This window comes from Homarus americanus, unplaced genomic scaffold, assembly GCF_018991925.1.
Source record: "Homarus americanus isolate GMGI-L3 unplaced genomic scaffold, GMGI_Hamer_2.0 scaffold60044, whole genome shotgun sequence".
NCBI classification, from domain to species: Eukaryota; Metazoa; Arthropoda; class Malacostraca; order Decapoda; family Nephropidae; genus Homarus; species Homarus americanus.
The window spans coordinates 324,623-341,586 of NW_024726521.1; the positions used below are offsets into that span (position 1 = coordinate 324,623).

A 16,964-nucleotide genomic window follows, 5' to 3' on the forward strand; every position below is an offset into this window, starting at 1 on the left:
AGCTATTGCCAATCATTCTTGTCGTGACTGCAGCTAAAATGGGGATGTAGAATTGTGGCGAGCTATTCTTAGCGTGTTTACAGGGATGAAACGTGGTTGCCACAGAAGAAACAGTGACATATTCACAACTTCCCTGGTGCCACACTGGCCCTGTTTGGCACCCTGCCCGGGAATATGGTTGTGCGTAAGGGTATGGGCTGGGCGGTGACTAGGGTGGTTCTGGGTGGGTAGGGTGGTGCCCCTCTTTGTAGATGGCGGGTGGCGCTGAGCACACCTGCGGACCATCATCATCATCATCAACACACACACACACACACACACCAGTCAAGAGGGAGGAGTGGCGTGTGTACGGTGGAGCTCCCAGTAGGCTCTTGAGGGGAGTGAGGGAATCATGTGAGTGTACAAGGTTCACACCGCGGGTATAAGTGATGCATTATCGTGGTGCAGTGTACTTCTAAAGTGCGGCAGTGTACGTCTAAAGGTGCGGTAGTGTACGTCTAAAGGTGCGGTAGTGTACGTCTAAAGGTTGCGTCAGTGTACGTCTAAAGGTGCGGCAGTGTACGTCTAAAGGTTGCATCAGTGTGCTTTATAAGTGTGTTAAGTGATGCACCAACACAAATACAGCGACGTGAAATCATCCAGCAACTTATCTCTCAGTAATTCAATAAAATACACAGAACAATTTCAGTGATTCGATAACATTCATACGACGATGTAAATGTTGGAATAACGTACAGTACACAGTCGGGTTTAATGGTTCAGCAACGTACATAGAACGGTGTAAGTGGTACAGTAATGCACATGTATCGTGTATGTAGTAGTGTTATGTACGTAGTGGTGAAAGAAAATACGTACAGCTGTCCGTGTGGTTCAGTAAAGTACAGACAACCTTGTACGTGTAAAAGTATCTCAATCATGTACACCAAATAATGTAAAACGTACATACAATATTGCAATGTCATACAGTAATGCATTAACGTACACACAGACGTTTTACAATGTATACATACACTCGTGCAACAACGTACATATTTTAAGTGCAACGACGTATTGATATGAGTGAAATGACGCACACAAGGTAGATAACTACGTACATGCGGTAGATAACAACGTACATACAGTAGATAACGTACATACATGCAGTAGATAACGACCTACATACAGTATACAATCACGTACATGCAGTAGATAACCACGTACATGCAGTAGATAACCACGTACATACAGTAGATAACCACGTACATACAGTAGATAACCACGTACATACAGTAGATAACCACGTACATACAGTAGATAACCACGTACATGCAGTAGATAACCACGTACATACAGTAGATAACCACGTACATACAGTAGATAACCACGTACATAACCACGTACATACAGTAGATAACTACGTACATACAGTAGATAGCCACGTGCATACAGTAGATAACCAAGTACATACAGTAGATGACCACGTACATAACCACGTACATACAGTAGATAACCACGTACATACAGTAGATAACCACGTACATAACCACGTACATACAGTAGATAACCACGTACATAACCACGTACATACAGTAGATAACCACGTACATACAGTAGGATAACCACGTACATACAGTAGATAACCACGTACATACAGTAGATAACCACGTACATAACCACGTACATACAGTAGATAACCACGTACATAACCACGTACATACAGTAGATAACCACGTACATAACCACGTACATACAGTAAATACCGCAACATTGTATAGATATAATGTAAATATTTACTTAAATTATGTAGCACTGAATACATACGTCGTGTTATTATGTAATGAAGAAAAATGAAAAACGACAGCAAAAATGAAAAGAAAAAGAAGAAAGAAAACGAAGAAAGAAAAGAAATAGAAGAAAGAAAAGAAAAATGAAGAAAGAAGACAAAGAAAATATGAATTAGCTATATATTTCTATCTTAGTGTAGCGAGTGTAGTATGAGGAATATCTTTAAGACAACAATGAAAGAAATAATGAATAAGAAAGAACGAAAAAGAAAACAAAAAATGAAAGACTTAAGAAAATGAGATAATGAATAATTTACGAAAATATAAATGAAAGGAAAGATAAATATGAAAAGAAATTTGTAAACCAGACAAATGAAATAAAGATGAAAAAATAAACGAAAAGAACAAAAGAAAAAATGGAAAAAAATCAGGAAATGAGAATAGAAGAAAAATATAATAAATAAGTAAACAGGAGAGAGAGAGAGAGAGAGACCGGGGAGAGAGAGAGAGAGAGAGAGAGAGACAGAGAGAGAGAGAGAGTAAAACTAGCCGAGTCAACATAGCAGTGTTAATATAGCAAGACAATATATACTGTACAGCAAGGGACTATAATACTCATGGTGTACAATGACACACATGGTGCACTGTAACGCACATGGTGCACTATAACACACATGGTGCACTACAACACACACGGTGCACTATAACACACACGGTGCACAGTAATACACATGGTGCACTATAACACACACACACATGGTGCACTATAACACTCCCGGTGCACAATATAACCCTAGCACCTGATGTGGCTCGACTGGTTATTACACAAGGGTGACCCAGTGTGTTATTGCAGCATTTTCAGAAGTTGTTCTCATATGAGGTCTAATTATATTAAGGTTGCTAGTATAACGGTGCGTATAAATAATTACAGTGCTAGTAGATTATATTATTTACTTGTTGCTGTAGGGTTAGATTATTTTACTAGTATAAATAGGGCGTGGAATATTGCTAGTATAAATAGGGCTTGGAAATGATGATAGTCCTAGTAGATTACATTATTTACTAGTTCTACAGTATGTCAGATTATATCATCAGTACGTCAAGGTGTGGAAATGATTATAGTGCTAGTAGATTATATTCCTTACTAGTAATGTATCAGATTATATCACAAGTAGATTATACCATTAGATAATTATTTGCTATGAATCACATTATACAACTAGGAAACGTTATATAACTTGAGAACAACATATGCTATTAGAGAACTTGATGTGGAACAGAATTATACCACAAATTATATACGATTAGAATAGAGTATTATGTATAAAGGACACGTAATTTGTGACATGGTTAAGGTAGGGTGCGAGAGGACAGGGGTAGGGTGCGACAGAACTCAGATAGGGTGCGGGAGAACTCAGGCAGGGTGCGATATAACATACTGTATGTGGAGTGCGAGAGTACACAAATTAGGGTGCGACAGTAGACAAATTAGAGTGCGAAAGGAAGCTTGAGATAAGTAGAGTGTAGTTAGGGTGCGACAGTAGACAAATTAGGGTTAGAGTGCGAAAGGAAGCTTGAGATAAGTAGAGTGTAGTTAGGGTGCGACAGTAGACAAATTAGGGTGTGAAAGGAACTATGACGTAGAGCGAGTGTTGTTGACGTCAGAGAATGGAGCCACGAACTATTAAGCGGAGTAAAGGTTATGTGTTGAGAGGTGACCGATGGTTCTCTCCTGGATGGATTTAAAGCTTATCCACTCTATTGATTATAAGTGACAAAGTGCCCAAAAGTGGATACAAGTGATACAAAGTGGATAAAAGTAACAAAGTGCCTAAAAGTGGATATAAGTAGCTTAAAGTGCCTAAAATTGGATATAAGTGACAGAGTGGATAAAAGTAAGAAAGTGCTTAAAAAGTGGGTATAAGTGACAGTGGATAGAAGTAACAAAGTGCTTAAAAGTGGGGAGAAGTAAGATAAAGTGGATATAATGAACAAAATGCTTAAAAATGGATATAACTGACATAAAGTGGATAAAATTAGTATAAAGTGCCCTAAAAGTGGATATAAGTACGATAAAGTGAATATATGTAACATAGTGCTTAAAAAGTGGAGTTAAGTAACATAAATTGAGTATTAAACGGAGTGCATAAAAAGTGGATATAAGTGATAAAGTGCTTAAAAGTGGATATGAGAGCATAAAGTGCCTAAAAGTGGATACAAGTAACAGAGTGACAAAAAAGTGAATGTAGGCATCGCAAATTGCTTAAAAAGTTAAGTACCGATCATGTAAGTGATATAAGTGAGGAATATGTAAGTGAAGGTCAAGATACAAGTAGAAGACTATTTAAGTGTGGTACAGTGACAGAAATATAAGTGAATATCTTATTAAGTGTCTTATATATTCAGTGCCCATCGTATAAGTGTTGACCCTATAAAATGTTCATAAGTGACTCGAAAGTGAACAAATTATAAGTGAAAATCCTATAAAATAATCATAAGTGACTCGAAAGTGAACAAATTATAAGTGAAGACCCTATAAAATGATCATAAGTGACTCGAAAGTGAACAAATTATAAGTGAAGACCCTATAAAGTGACCAAAAGTGACTCTAAGGTGACCAAATTATAAGTAAACAGATTATAAGTGTTGATTAAGAAAAAATCTGAAAATCCCACGAAAAAATGGTAAATATTTCTACAGTAAAAGAACACAAGTGATAATGGACTAAAGGGAGAGGGGGAAGCACACTAGTGAACGTCGAATTGCCTAATGGGTCTCACTTCTAATGGGTGCTAGACCACAGCCAGTTCTAATGGTCCTAATGGTCTTAAAGGGTTGTTCAGTAAAAGCTCTATTTAACGAACTATGTAGAGATGAAAGTCCGTTATATAGAGGGTTTGTTAGATGTGAAACCCCCCATCTAACGAACTATGTAGAGATGAAAGTTCGTTATATCGAGGGTTTGTTAGATGTGAAACCTCCATCTAACGAACTATGTAGAGATGAAAGTTCGTTATATCGAGGGTTTGTTAGATGTGAAACCTCCATCTAACGGATTATATGGAGAGAGAAGTTCGTTATATGGAGTTTTCACTGTAGTCCTGAAATGTGCCCCAATTATAATGGTAAAATCTGATTAGGTTTTGGGCCTATTAAAAGTGGCCCCTATTAAGACTGCCTCCTATTAAGACTGGCTCATATTAAGACTGGCTCCTATTAAGACTGGCTCCTATTAAGACTGGCTCCTATTAAGACTGGCTCCTATTAAGACTGGCTCCTATGTTCCTATTAAGACTGGCTCCCATTTAAGACTGGCTCCTATTAAGACTGGGAGGTTCATTAAGACTGCTGGCACAGGAAACACATTTCAGGTCTTGGCTATAAATCCACAACTGGTGATGATAGCATATAGTATATCATCCTCTCTGACGCGTGTTATGTGGTGACTGCCATAACAACAGCCTCCTCCTCCTCCTCCTTCTTCTCCTCCTCCTCCTCCTCCTCCTCCTGCTCCTCCTCCTCCTCCTCCTCACCTTACTCTTCTTCTCTTCTTCCTCCTCTCCCTCCCCTTTCTCTTCCTACTCCTCTCCCTTCCCTTCTTCATCTTTTACTTCTTCCTTTTCATTTTCTTCTTTCTCCTCTTCATTGTCTTTTCTTCCTCCTCGCTTTCTTTTTCTTCTTCACTTTCTTCTTCCTCTTTACTTTCTTCTTCTGCTTCTTCACTTTCTTCTTCTTCCCTCTCACTTTCTTCTTCTTCCTCCTCACTTTCTTATACTCCTCCTCCTCATACACTTATTCCTCCTCCTTCTCTCCCTCCTTCAGGATATTCATGAGTGACATTAGTAGAAGCTCCAGGGGTCCTTCACCAATAAGGTATTATAGTGACGGGGGTAACAATCCTCCAGGTCTTGGCTGCAGGATATTGGATATGGCGCCGTGGATTTAGATAACTTCCCTTTGTTTTTAATTATTTTTACTAGATTATTTGACTAGATTGATTGTTTGAGAATACCGTGTTCTGTGTTTTCCGGTATAAAGACTCGTTGGTATGTTGAAGTGGGTTATTTACGATGGTTGATGTAAATATTCCCTGTGTATATTAGTAAACGTAATATATGAGCTTTATATCTGAGAAATAAGGCCCGGGGTTATACAGGGTGTCCATAAATGATTACCCTAAAAACAGTATGTTCTCGTGTTTTAATCAGGGTAATCACTTCTGGACACCCTGTATATGTAAATACTTGATAACATGATTCTTAGTTTGGTGTAGGTCAGGGAAGGTTATTTTCCGAGTTTGGCAGCCTCGCCCTACTCCCAGCCGTGTACTGATCCCTGAACTAATCACACGGTAACAGGTTCATGAATATTCGTGTGTCGGTGTGATACCCTCGGGGGCTGGCGGGCGGTGTGCAGTCCTCTCTCAACTCTCTCCAAAAATGTAGCCGAGAACCTTCTGATTTTTCTAGTCATTCGTGTGTTTGTTAATGGATTGTGGATGTAAAGTTGTGACAATAGATTTCTCCGATATTAACGAGTGTCTGCTTTTTTATTTGGTCTTGTATTTAATAACCAGAGATATGACGGTGTGTTTGCCTTACTCTTGCCAAGGATCGTCTTCGTATAATTTTTCACAATATTTCGTTCTGTAGGTCAAGGAATAGCGAGCCCAAACTCTCGATCAAGTGTTCGAAAATAAGGCCAATCTGAAATCGTTTTTCACCCCCAACACAAAAGAGAAAATGACGAACAAAATGATAAAGTAGAAGAGGAGTAAGAAAGGAACATTGATGAGATAGAAAATTAGGATCTATCGATAACTTGTGAAAACTTACCACCACTTATTGCGAAGTTTTCGTAAAGTTAGTTCACAAGTCAGAGTCATTTGCTAAAATTAAAGTTTGAGTTTTTCATTCGTAGACGCTGTAGTTGTGGCTATTATTGATACACTGTCATATTAACTTTGAATTTTACAAACTACGCTTTTCTGATTTGATGTTTACATTATGCATTCCCTAAACTGTTACCTTCGACTGTTTTATAAAATATTAAACATTTATTAAAGAATATCATTGTAACATGAATTAGTATATGTGATATTTTCATTATATCTTGTGATTCTCAAGAAAGGCAGAAATAAGGCATCACCTTAGTGTATAATGTATAGTACTTTATTTATCATTGTACGGGAGGACAAGTGGTCTCAGTGCTTGGTCTAGACAGGGCGGCTTAGGTTAGGTTAGGTTAGGATAGGTCATGCTAGGTTAGGTTACGTATTAGATTAGGTTACATACAATCAGGTTATATTAGGTTATACTATGTAAGGTTATATTAGGTAAGGTTAATAGTGATCAGAAGGTAATGACTCACACTTTAGGCTCTCTGGCAGAGGGACTTGATCCACTTGGAGTTATTGATGAGGTGGGATAATGAGAAGCAGTCTGGAGCCTATGTGAGGTGACGCGACGCCAAAACACCACACAGTTTGATCTTACCTTTGACCTTTAATGTTAATGCAAATTGAATGTGTTTGAGGGTTGAATGTTGAACGTTAAAGACGTATGTAAGTTCTTTTTAACATCAAGAATAAAAACTGTATATAATATTTATTGGACATTTTTACCAAGTTGAATATTAGCGAGGTTTATTTCCTTGATCCGGCCACTGTGAATCCGTCATCAGCACACCGACCCTAGCACGAGATCATTTTACCTGAGGGTGAATGAGGGTTTAAAATATCCCCCCCCACCCCACCCCTAAGCAGACACACTGACCCACTCCACAGATAGTTTTGATACACTGCCCACTAGAGCCACCTCCCCCCACCCCCCCCCCAACACCCCCTCTCCTGACGGCGTGTTCCATTTTAAGAGCTCCAGACTGCGGGGGTGGACAGGGAGGTACTGTTAACAGATGCCAAGGAATACCTCTTAAACATGAATCGAATCTGGGCCACCCAAGAGGTGTTTGTTCGGGGGGCAGAATCTCAAGTTTGTTACGTAGATATATCGGGATGATTAACACGTGTTTTATCTTTTGACTTTGTATGTGTCGCTGTTGCGTATCATGATATAGCCGTTACCTTCTGTCTGTCTGACTGTCAGTCACCGTCACCTGTCTGTCAGTGTGGTAGTTGACGTTGCACACAATAAAGACTACTTAACTGTCTTAAGTATTTATATAGCTTGTGACTGTTGATGGGAGACCATTACGACTAAGTGGATGGAACATGTTTAATGTAGAAGGCGGGGGGGGCGTGGAGGCGTGGTGAGGATGATATGGGCGTGCGTGGAGAAGTCGTGGGTGAGGGTATGGGCGTGGAGGAGGCGTGGGTGAGGATGATATGGGCGTGGAGGAGGCGTGGAGAAGGCGTGGGTGAGGATATGGGCGTGGAGGAGGCGTGGAGAAGGCGTGGGTGAGGATGATAAGGGCGTGGAGGAGGCGTGGGTGAGGATGATATGGGGGTCGGAGGCGTGCGTGGGGATAACATAGGCGTGGAGGAGGCGTGGTGGGGGATAACATAGGCGTGGAGGCGTGAAGGCGTGGAGGCGTGGAGTGAGGCATAGTAGGCGTGGAGGAGGCGTGGGTGAGTATAACAGGCGTGGAGGAGGCGTGGGTGGGTGATCGGGTAAAACACAGTAAGCCGTTGGATACACTCAGTCGTGTTCACAAATATAGAAGTGTTGGCAGAATCGAGTGAGCTCAGGGTGTAGGGTGGGCGATATATGAGTGGGTGTTGGATGGATGGTGTATGGGTGGGATTTGTATCTGTGGGCTCTGTGTGGGTGGGGTGGGTTTGTATGGGTGGGTAGACATATGAGCTGAAATTGGTCGTGGGTGGGAAAAGGTGGGTCTTTATTTGAGGGTGTAGGTCGTTGGGTGGGCTGTGGGCGGGTGGGTAGATAGACTGGTGAGAGGGGTGTCATGGGTGGAACAGGGTGTGACGGGGTGTGTGGGTGAGGATAATTCCGAGAGCTCATTGGACGGAACGGGGCGGGAACTAGCTGTTGTTAAGAGTGTAGGTGCGGCTGAGAGTGAAGGAGGTTGTGGTTTATTATTATTATTATTATTATTATTATTATTTACTGATAGTCTTATACGTTCATCTTATAAAAGTAATAAATGGTTGGTATAATCTGACTTTGGTGAAGGGAAAGTATCCGCTCCGTCGTATGATGTGTTATAACTGAGTGGTCGTTGAAGCATATTACTCAATTATTTGTTTAAGATATCGTTGAAATAATAGAATTTTCTTTAAATATCTTTCATTTTCACCAATGTTTAAGGTGTCACTTTTACATTAAATATTGTAAAGTTACTTATTTTACTTTAAACGCCATTAAAAGTGTCTAAGCATGCTAGAATTATAAGTGTGGTATAAGTGTGGTGCCAGTGTGGTGTAAGGTATGTTCACCTTGTACTGCAGGTAAAGATGTACTAGGTAGGAACAGAGCCATTAAAGCTGCCGTACTGTGTTATGGCGGTAACAGGTGGTCACCGTCACTCCTGACATTATCAGTTAAAGCATTACAACAATATCATACAGCTACTTTTTTTAATTAACGTCCTATTGAAAGCGGGAAACAGTCGTGTCTCTTTTTTTTTTCATACCGTCTCTCTTTTTTTTTCGTTCAATGACACAATGACACTGCACTATTACTAAAGGACATAACAACAACAATAGCAGAATCCATGGAAAGAAAAGCATTCTCTGTTTAGGGAAAAATATCAAGTAGAACAGTGTGCGTTTGAAAATGTCGGCGGGGGAGAATTGTGGGTCTGGCCGCCATTGTCCAACGCTGGCGACAAAATTCCACCGCCAGATAGAAAAACTCCTGCTTTTCCGACTTGGGTAATTTATACTGCAAAGGTTGGAACACTCCCACGCCGCACCGCTCTCAGTGTTCCTTTTGTATTGTACAAATATTTAACACCGTGTCCAATTATTCATTGTGATATTCCAATAAAACTATTGATACAGGATAATTAAAATATCAAAATTCACAGTGTGGAGCTGAATCATCACACCACTATCGAGTAGAATTGTTTAACCAAATGTGTGGGGAAAGAGTGACCCACACACACCAAGGGAAAACATGACAAATTCAGGTGAAAATTTATTGAACAATGTTGAGGTGGACACTAAGGGTTGATATGTATAGTGATGAGGCAAGTTAGGAGTACCTAATGCTGTTATGACGGGGAACCTCCACGCTGAGGACCTCTTCTTCAGGAGGCTAAGAGTGTCCTTGCTCCTACCCACCATACCCAGACTGCCTGCCATCACCAAGAACCTGTCCTATAGACGCCACAGGAAAGAACGCGTCCCAATGAAGACACAAACAAAGTAAAACGTCCCAATGAAGACACAGCCAAGAGAAGTTCTTGGTTGATTCACGAGGGACATAACATAACACTGGCTCTTGTTGGTGGAGGCTCAGAGTCCGTCAAGCCCCCCAGCCAGGACCACCAGTTAAGGAAGCAACATTGTGACACGCCCAAGAGCTTATGGATGGACTAGTAAGTAAAATTCAAGAAATTAATTTATTCATCATTAAAAGGAAGTTTATTATATGTTTTATTAAATTTTGTACTAATTATTTTATATTAATTTTAGATCATAAACTCTTACTGTTATTTGTTTTTCTATCACATAAGCATAATTTAACATAAAAACCCAATCTCTGACATTTTGGACATTTTCTTTGTATAATTACGTTTATTTAGTAATTGAATGATTTTGTATCAGGCTTTAACTTTAGAAAAACTGAAGAGATTATTTTTTTGATCTTCGCATGAGAGTCAAACATTATGGCAAAGTATTAAATTAATTCTATACTATACAGATTATCTAACCTAACCTAACCTAACCTAACACCTCTATCAACCAACGCCACTACCAACCATTACCTCTTCACCTTCAGGATTTTTTTATAGGAGCTGCAGGTGGAAAGGTAGAGGTGCGACAGGTAGATAGGTAGAGGTGCGACAGGTAGATAGGTAGAGGTGCGACAGGTAGAAAGGTAGAGGTGCGACAGGTAGATAGGCAGAGGTGTGACAGGTAGATAGGTAGAGGTGAGACAGGTAGATAGGTAGAGGTGCGACAGGTAGATAGGTAGAGGTGCGACAGGTAGAAAGGTAGAGGTGCGACAGGTAGATAGGTAGAGGTGCGACAGGTAGATGGTAGAGGTGCGACAGGTAGATAGGCAGAGGTGTGACAGGTAGATAGGTAGAGGTGAGACAGGTAGATAGGTAGAGGTGCGACAGGTAGATAGGTAGAGGTGCGACAGGTAGAAAGGTAGAGGTGCGACAGGTAGATAGGTAGAGGTGCGACAGGTAGATAGGTAGAGGTGCGACAGCAGGTGAGGTGGTAAATGCCGTGTCACTCTGGTCGTGATGAAGGTGGCGTCACCTGTCATACCCGAGGTGATCTCTCAAGTCATCAATTCCTCGGTCGACTGAACTCAGTGTATCAACGCCGGGACGTATGGAGGGGTGGGGAAGGGAGGGGTAGGGTGGGGTTGGGAGAGGAGGGGAAGGGGTGAAAGGACGGGTGGGAAAGGGTTAAGGGAAGGGTGTGGAGAGGGGAAAGACGGTGAAGAAGAAGAAGGTTTTTCACGATATACACACACACACACACACACACACACACACACACACAAGCTCTTACTGTGTACTCTAATTGCATATGATTCTTATACGTTAAAAAAAAGAACAAAACGTAATCAAATGTCCATATACACAAAGCAATCCTGATCAGTCCTTTGAAATATCACGTCAAGAGCTGCTAAAGTGATCAGTCCCTCTCAACAGTGGAATGGTGACGTTCTTAACTCATGAAAATGTTTAAATTACGTAACTTATATAATTGGTTTTTTTTTCAATTATGTGTGATATCTAAACATCTTACCTGGCATTATTATATGTAGAGTAATGTGTTGTTGCTTACACGTGTGATATGTATCTATTGGTTCTGGTTTTTTCACTGTAATGCATTTTGTAGTTTTGAATGAATTGAGTTACAAGTGTCATTATTAAAGATTATATTAATGTTTTTTTTTCTGAATCAAAGGAAAAACAATAATCGTATCTAATAATCATATAATCGTGATTTATTTATTTATTGGTCAATTTCAATCACCATATTGCAATCTTTACTGACCTGACTAATGAATTTTTTCGCCAATGCCAGATTTATTTATTTTTGTTCAAGTACGTTTCCAAAGATCTTGTAATGTAGAGTCACTCAAACAAGTATCTATACAAAATTGTATCTAAAAAATATGACACAGCAGACGAAGGATTTTGACAACCCTACCGAGACAACAGGAGTCACAGTGTTCATTGTGAAATTCATCGATCACCCCGAGTACAGATAGTTTTTTTGGAGTGATTACATAAACCCATCAATGTATTTACATATTTACTTTTGTATCTGAGTCATTGTTTGATTTAACCCCCCCCCCTCTCTCTCTCTCTCTCTCTCTCTCTTATTATGTATTCATGCTGTTATATCTATATGTCTTTCCCTTCCTGATCTCTCTCTTTCTCTCCCTTCGTTGTATAATACACTATTTCCATCTCCGTCTGTCTCAACCATGAATTTTGTCGTCACATCATCTCGTTAACTATATCTTTCTTTTCATTCCTTAATTTCTACATTCCAACAAATTGGAATGTAATGCCATCACTAAAAAACAAACAAAAACAAGAACACGTCAATTCCCACCAAAACCTGACAACAGAGAGAATTAAAAAAAAAAAAACCCTCAAAAATTCTCACCAAATATTTTTTAACACCGCTATTCATTTCCCACCAATTTTGGGTAGTGGAGCGAGGCGCCATCTTGGTGCTCTATCACCCAGCATCACAACCGCGGGAAAATAAATGACTCGGTCGTAAGAATTTGCATGATAAAGCAGCCAGCATATGGAAGTGGCTCGATTAGGTTGTAAATTCGAAAAAGATATAGGTATTAAAAAAAAATGAGTGTTTAGGAAGGTGTTAAATAATACCTAAGGGAGACGCTTACATAACTTGAGCTGTGGTTAGACGTATGTTTGGGGGGTTCAGTGTTATACCGCATCTCTCTACTGCTGGAGCTTCAGGTGATACCTTCTTCAGGAGTTTATTACTGGAGCGGAGGAATGACACCCTATATACTTTGAGGGAGGGAGAAGGGAGGTGAGAAAGGGAGAGACATAGAGGGAGAGGAGGAGAGGGAGGCAGAGAAGGTAGGAAGAACAAGGAGGAATGATTGTTTGGTTTTTATTATTTTTTTTTCCGAATATAAAGAAAATTATTGGTTAAGGTGTAAAATGAATGTTATGTTTCTTCTCTCTGGTTTGGGTTACCGTCTGTGGAGAATGTTTATATCGGGTGTATGTTTATGTGACCGCCGTTTATGGGTGTTAATGGTATGCTGGATAATGTTTACAGTATGTGTGGTGTGTCCAAAGAGGTAATGTTTAGATAAGCACTGTTTATATGGGCATTATCTCTGTGTGTGGAATTATTATTATTTTTTGGATGGACAGGTGGGCGGGGGGGGGTGTTTTGAGACAGAGTTGCTGGTAGCGATGTTTATGCTGGTAGCGATGTTTATGCTGGTAGTGTGTTTTTGTTCAAAGTTTATGGGGAAAGTTTATGTTGAGCACTATGTGGTCGATGTTTACGTGAAGAGTTTTGATGTGGCAGCATAATAAGTTCCATGGATCAGAAGTCCCATTTGAGAGAGAGAGAGGACAAAGCACACTTCGGTATATTAAGCCTTTGGTGATAACATAGGTTCTCACTGCTCCTTAATGCCCTTCCCTTCCTCAAGTGTATAGCTGGTGTGAACTGAAGATCCCATGGGCGCGAACCAGTGACCCCGTTGGACATAAAGCAAATGTTGTAGCCACTCAGCCACCGTAATCCAGAATGTATATGTAAGAAAATAGTGGCGGTTAAGTGGATAATATTTATATAGGCATTTTGTAATTGTATCCAAGTGCATATCCTTACATGTATGCCATATGTACCATACACATGTACTGTATCGACACTACCATATACCATCGTGTTTTTAGATGCAATTTCTTTCATCAAATTCTACCATAGTTTACTTAATTTTTTTCTACTTTCAACATAAACTACCGATATAATATGTCATCACACTCACTATATCTTCACACTTTCAAATTAAAAAAAACAAAAACAAAACCACACAAACTGTTTACCCCTAAAACACACACAAACACACTAGTACATAAATAATGGTGCTGTTTGTTTCATAAATTTCACTTTATTGCAGTAAAACTCACACTGTGTATATTTTTTCAACATTATATAAAACAGTTTAAAAGGTCATTATGAGGCTCCATATAGTTTATATACCAGGAAATAGTACACACATACACATTCTCCACCTGGGATGAGATAACTGTATACAGCACCAACCTAACATAGTCCAGGACCCAAAAAATAATAAATGACAAAAATAAACTTCTGGGTTCCATATGCAAATTAATAAAGGTGTAAATAATTTCAGTGAGTGACAATAACTACACAGACAAATTATATAATTCACATATTATCGAATACTTGAGTAAGTGACTGCATAGATTTCTAAATATACGAATTATCAGTTAATTATCAGTTTTACGAAATAACGCATTGGTTTACATATGTATTAGCGTACAAAAACCTTGACACTTTTAAGAATTTTCGGATATATGATATACCCAAAAAGATATAACGAATATACCATTATAACGAATAAATAAATGACCACGGACCGAATATGGGTTATTAATATATGAACTGACGAAAATAACAATGTTTATATACGAGTTAGCGACGATACGGATAACAGAAGGCTGCAATTATGTATGAGAGATTATACACGATCGTGGGCGGGATTATATACTGTACTCTGTTCCTGGGCTGGATTATATACTGTACTCTGTTTCTGGGCGGGATTATATACTGTACTCTGTTCCTGGGCGGGATTATATACTGTACTCTGTTCCTGGGCTGGATTATATACTGTACTCTGTTTCTGGGCGGGATTATATACTGTACTCTGTTCCTGGGCGGGATTATATACTGTACTCTGTTCCTGGGCGGGATTATATACTGTACTCTGTTCCTGGGCTGGATTATATACTATACTCTGTTCCTGGGCGGGATTATATACTGTACTCTGTTCCTGGGCGGGATTATATACTGTACTCTGTTCCTGGGCGGGATTATATACGGTGTGCCTGTACTCTGTTCCTGGGCAGGATTATATACTGTACTCTGTTCCTGGGCTGGATTATATACTGTACTCTGTTTCTGGGCAGGATTATATACTGTACTCTGTTCCTGGGCTGGATTATATACTGTACTCTGTTTCTGGGCAGGATTATATACTGTACTCTGTTCCTGGGCGGGATTATATACTGTACTCTGTTCCTGGGCGGGATTATATACTGTACTCTGTTCCTGGGCGGGATTATATACTGTACTCTGTTCCTGGGCGGGATTATATACTGTACTCTGTTCTGGGCGGGATTATATACTGTACTCTGTTCCTGGGCGGGATTATATACTGTACTCTGTTCCTGGGCGGGATTATATACTGTACTCTGTTCCTGGGCGGGATTATATACTGTACTCTGTTCCTGGGCGGGATTATATACTGTACTCTGTTCCTGGGCGGGATTATATACTGTACTCTGTTCCTGGGCTGGATTATATACGGTAACCATTTTCAAATACTTGTTCCGGTTCATATATTTCTTAATTAACAATTTTGCCTTTAATTTGTGTATGCATTAAAATAACATAACAGAATACAGTACAATGCGGTTAAGTCGTGTTTCTGAAATCTCAATAACCGTACAGTTGTTGCTGAACAGAGAGAAAACTATATTGCACAAAACACATTGGCATATAAACAATGAAAATGACTAAAGTTTTGCATATATTTTGCATAAACACAAATTGATATATACGCTTTTATGGACAACCCCGTTAGTTTGCATACGTGAATGGCTCTTAACAGTCGGTAGTTAGTTAAATCGAGGTTTCCAGGTCAGGGAGCATTAAATGTAAACAACTGTGGAACACTTCTGAACCATGTTTTGTACAAGTTCTATTACCATTTGTGTTAAAGTTGAGTTTGGTTCATGGAATTAGTTTAGTTATTCGAGGTCGTGTGTAGTAAGGCAATAGTGATAGGTAGAGGTGAAGGGTTGGTCACTGTTCGGCCGCGTGTAGTGAAAAATTAATGTTCTTTTGATTTACCTGTTGAAAAAAGCCTTAAATTATGGCATTATACACACACACACACACACACACACATATACACACACACACACACACACACACACACACACACACGTACGTCAACAAATAGTGTTGGTTTTTCATTATACAACTGAGGGGCAGATGACGTCTCTTCCTCTCTACTATCCTTACTCATTTAGCATTTGTTTACTTTTTATTTTATTTTTCGTATTTTTCATTTTTCATCATAAAATTTATTCTCAGTGTTTTGGTATTATGTTTTATTAAAATTATTATTATTATTATTATTATTTATTTCATGCAGACGTTTCTTGCATTTCCCGATATTATCATACAAATCTAATAAGCTAATGATAGAATATTAAAACGAATCCAAATTACTTCCTAAAAAAAATTTAATTATGAAGAAATTACAAAATACACTTACTTTTAATTACAGTTTACATAACGGTATAGGATAAAAATACACTCTGCATCTTGAGCCAACTAGGAAGACACTAGCTTAGATACCAAACCCACGTTGAAGGTCAGAAAATTATATTAAAACGCTAAGGTCAAATTGATTTCCAAGTAGACATTCACATTAGCGTTCTGTAACTCTCCTCGAGGTGGGTGAATGATATGTTCACTACGTGTCTGTCTTGTCGTCAAATTTCTTCAACCACAGTGAAGCCTTTATTTAACGAATGATATAGAGATGAAAGTCCGTTATATCGAGGGTCTGTTTGATGTGATCCTTCCATATAGTGAATGGTATAGAGATGAAAGTCCGTTATATCGAGGGTCTGTTTGATGTGAGCCTTCCATCTAATGAATGATATAGAGATGAAAGTCCGTAATATCGAGGGTCTGTTTGATGTGATCCTTCCAAATAATGAATGGTATAGAGATGAAAGTCCGTTATATCGAGGATCCATTAGATC

General features: G+C 39.3%; 1 protein-coding gene across 1 annotated transcript in view; it reads left to right on the forward strand.

Annotated features, from left to right (window-relative positions):
- The first annotated feature begins 280 nt into the window (after nt 1-280).
- LOC121865634 (small conductance calcium-activated potassium channel protein-like) overlaps nt 281-16,964 on the forward strand; it is a 51,472-nt gene continuing 34,788 nt past the window's right edge. Inside the window, exons 1-2 of the mRNA XM_042365156.1 lie at nt 281-393; nt 9,745-10,283. Coding sequence (XP_042221090.1) covers nt 10,272-10,283 — 12 coding nt within the window. The 5' untranslated portion in view covers nt 281-393; nt 9,745-10,271. The remainder of the gene's footprint in view (nt 394-9,744; nt 10,284-16,964) is intronic.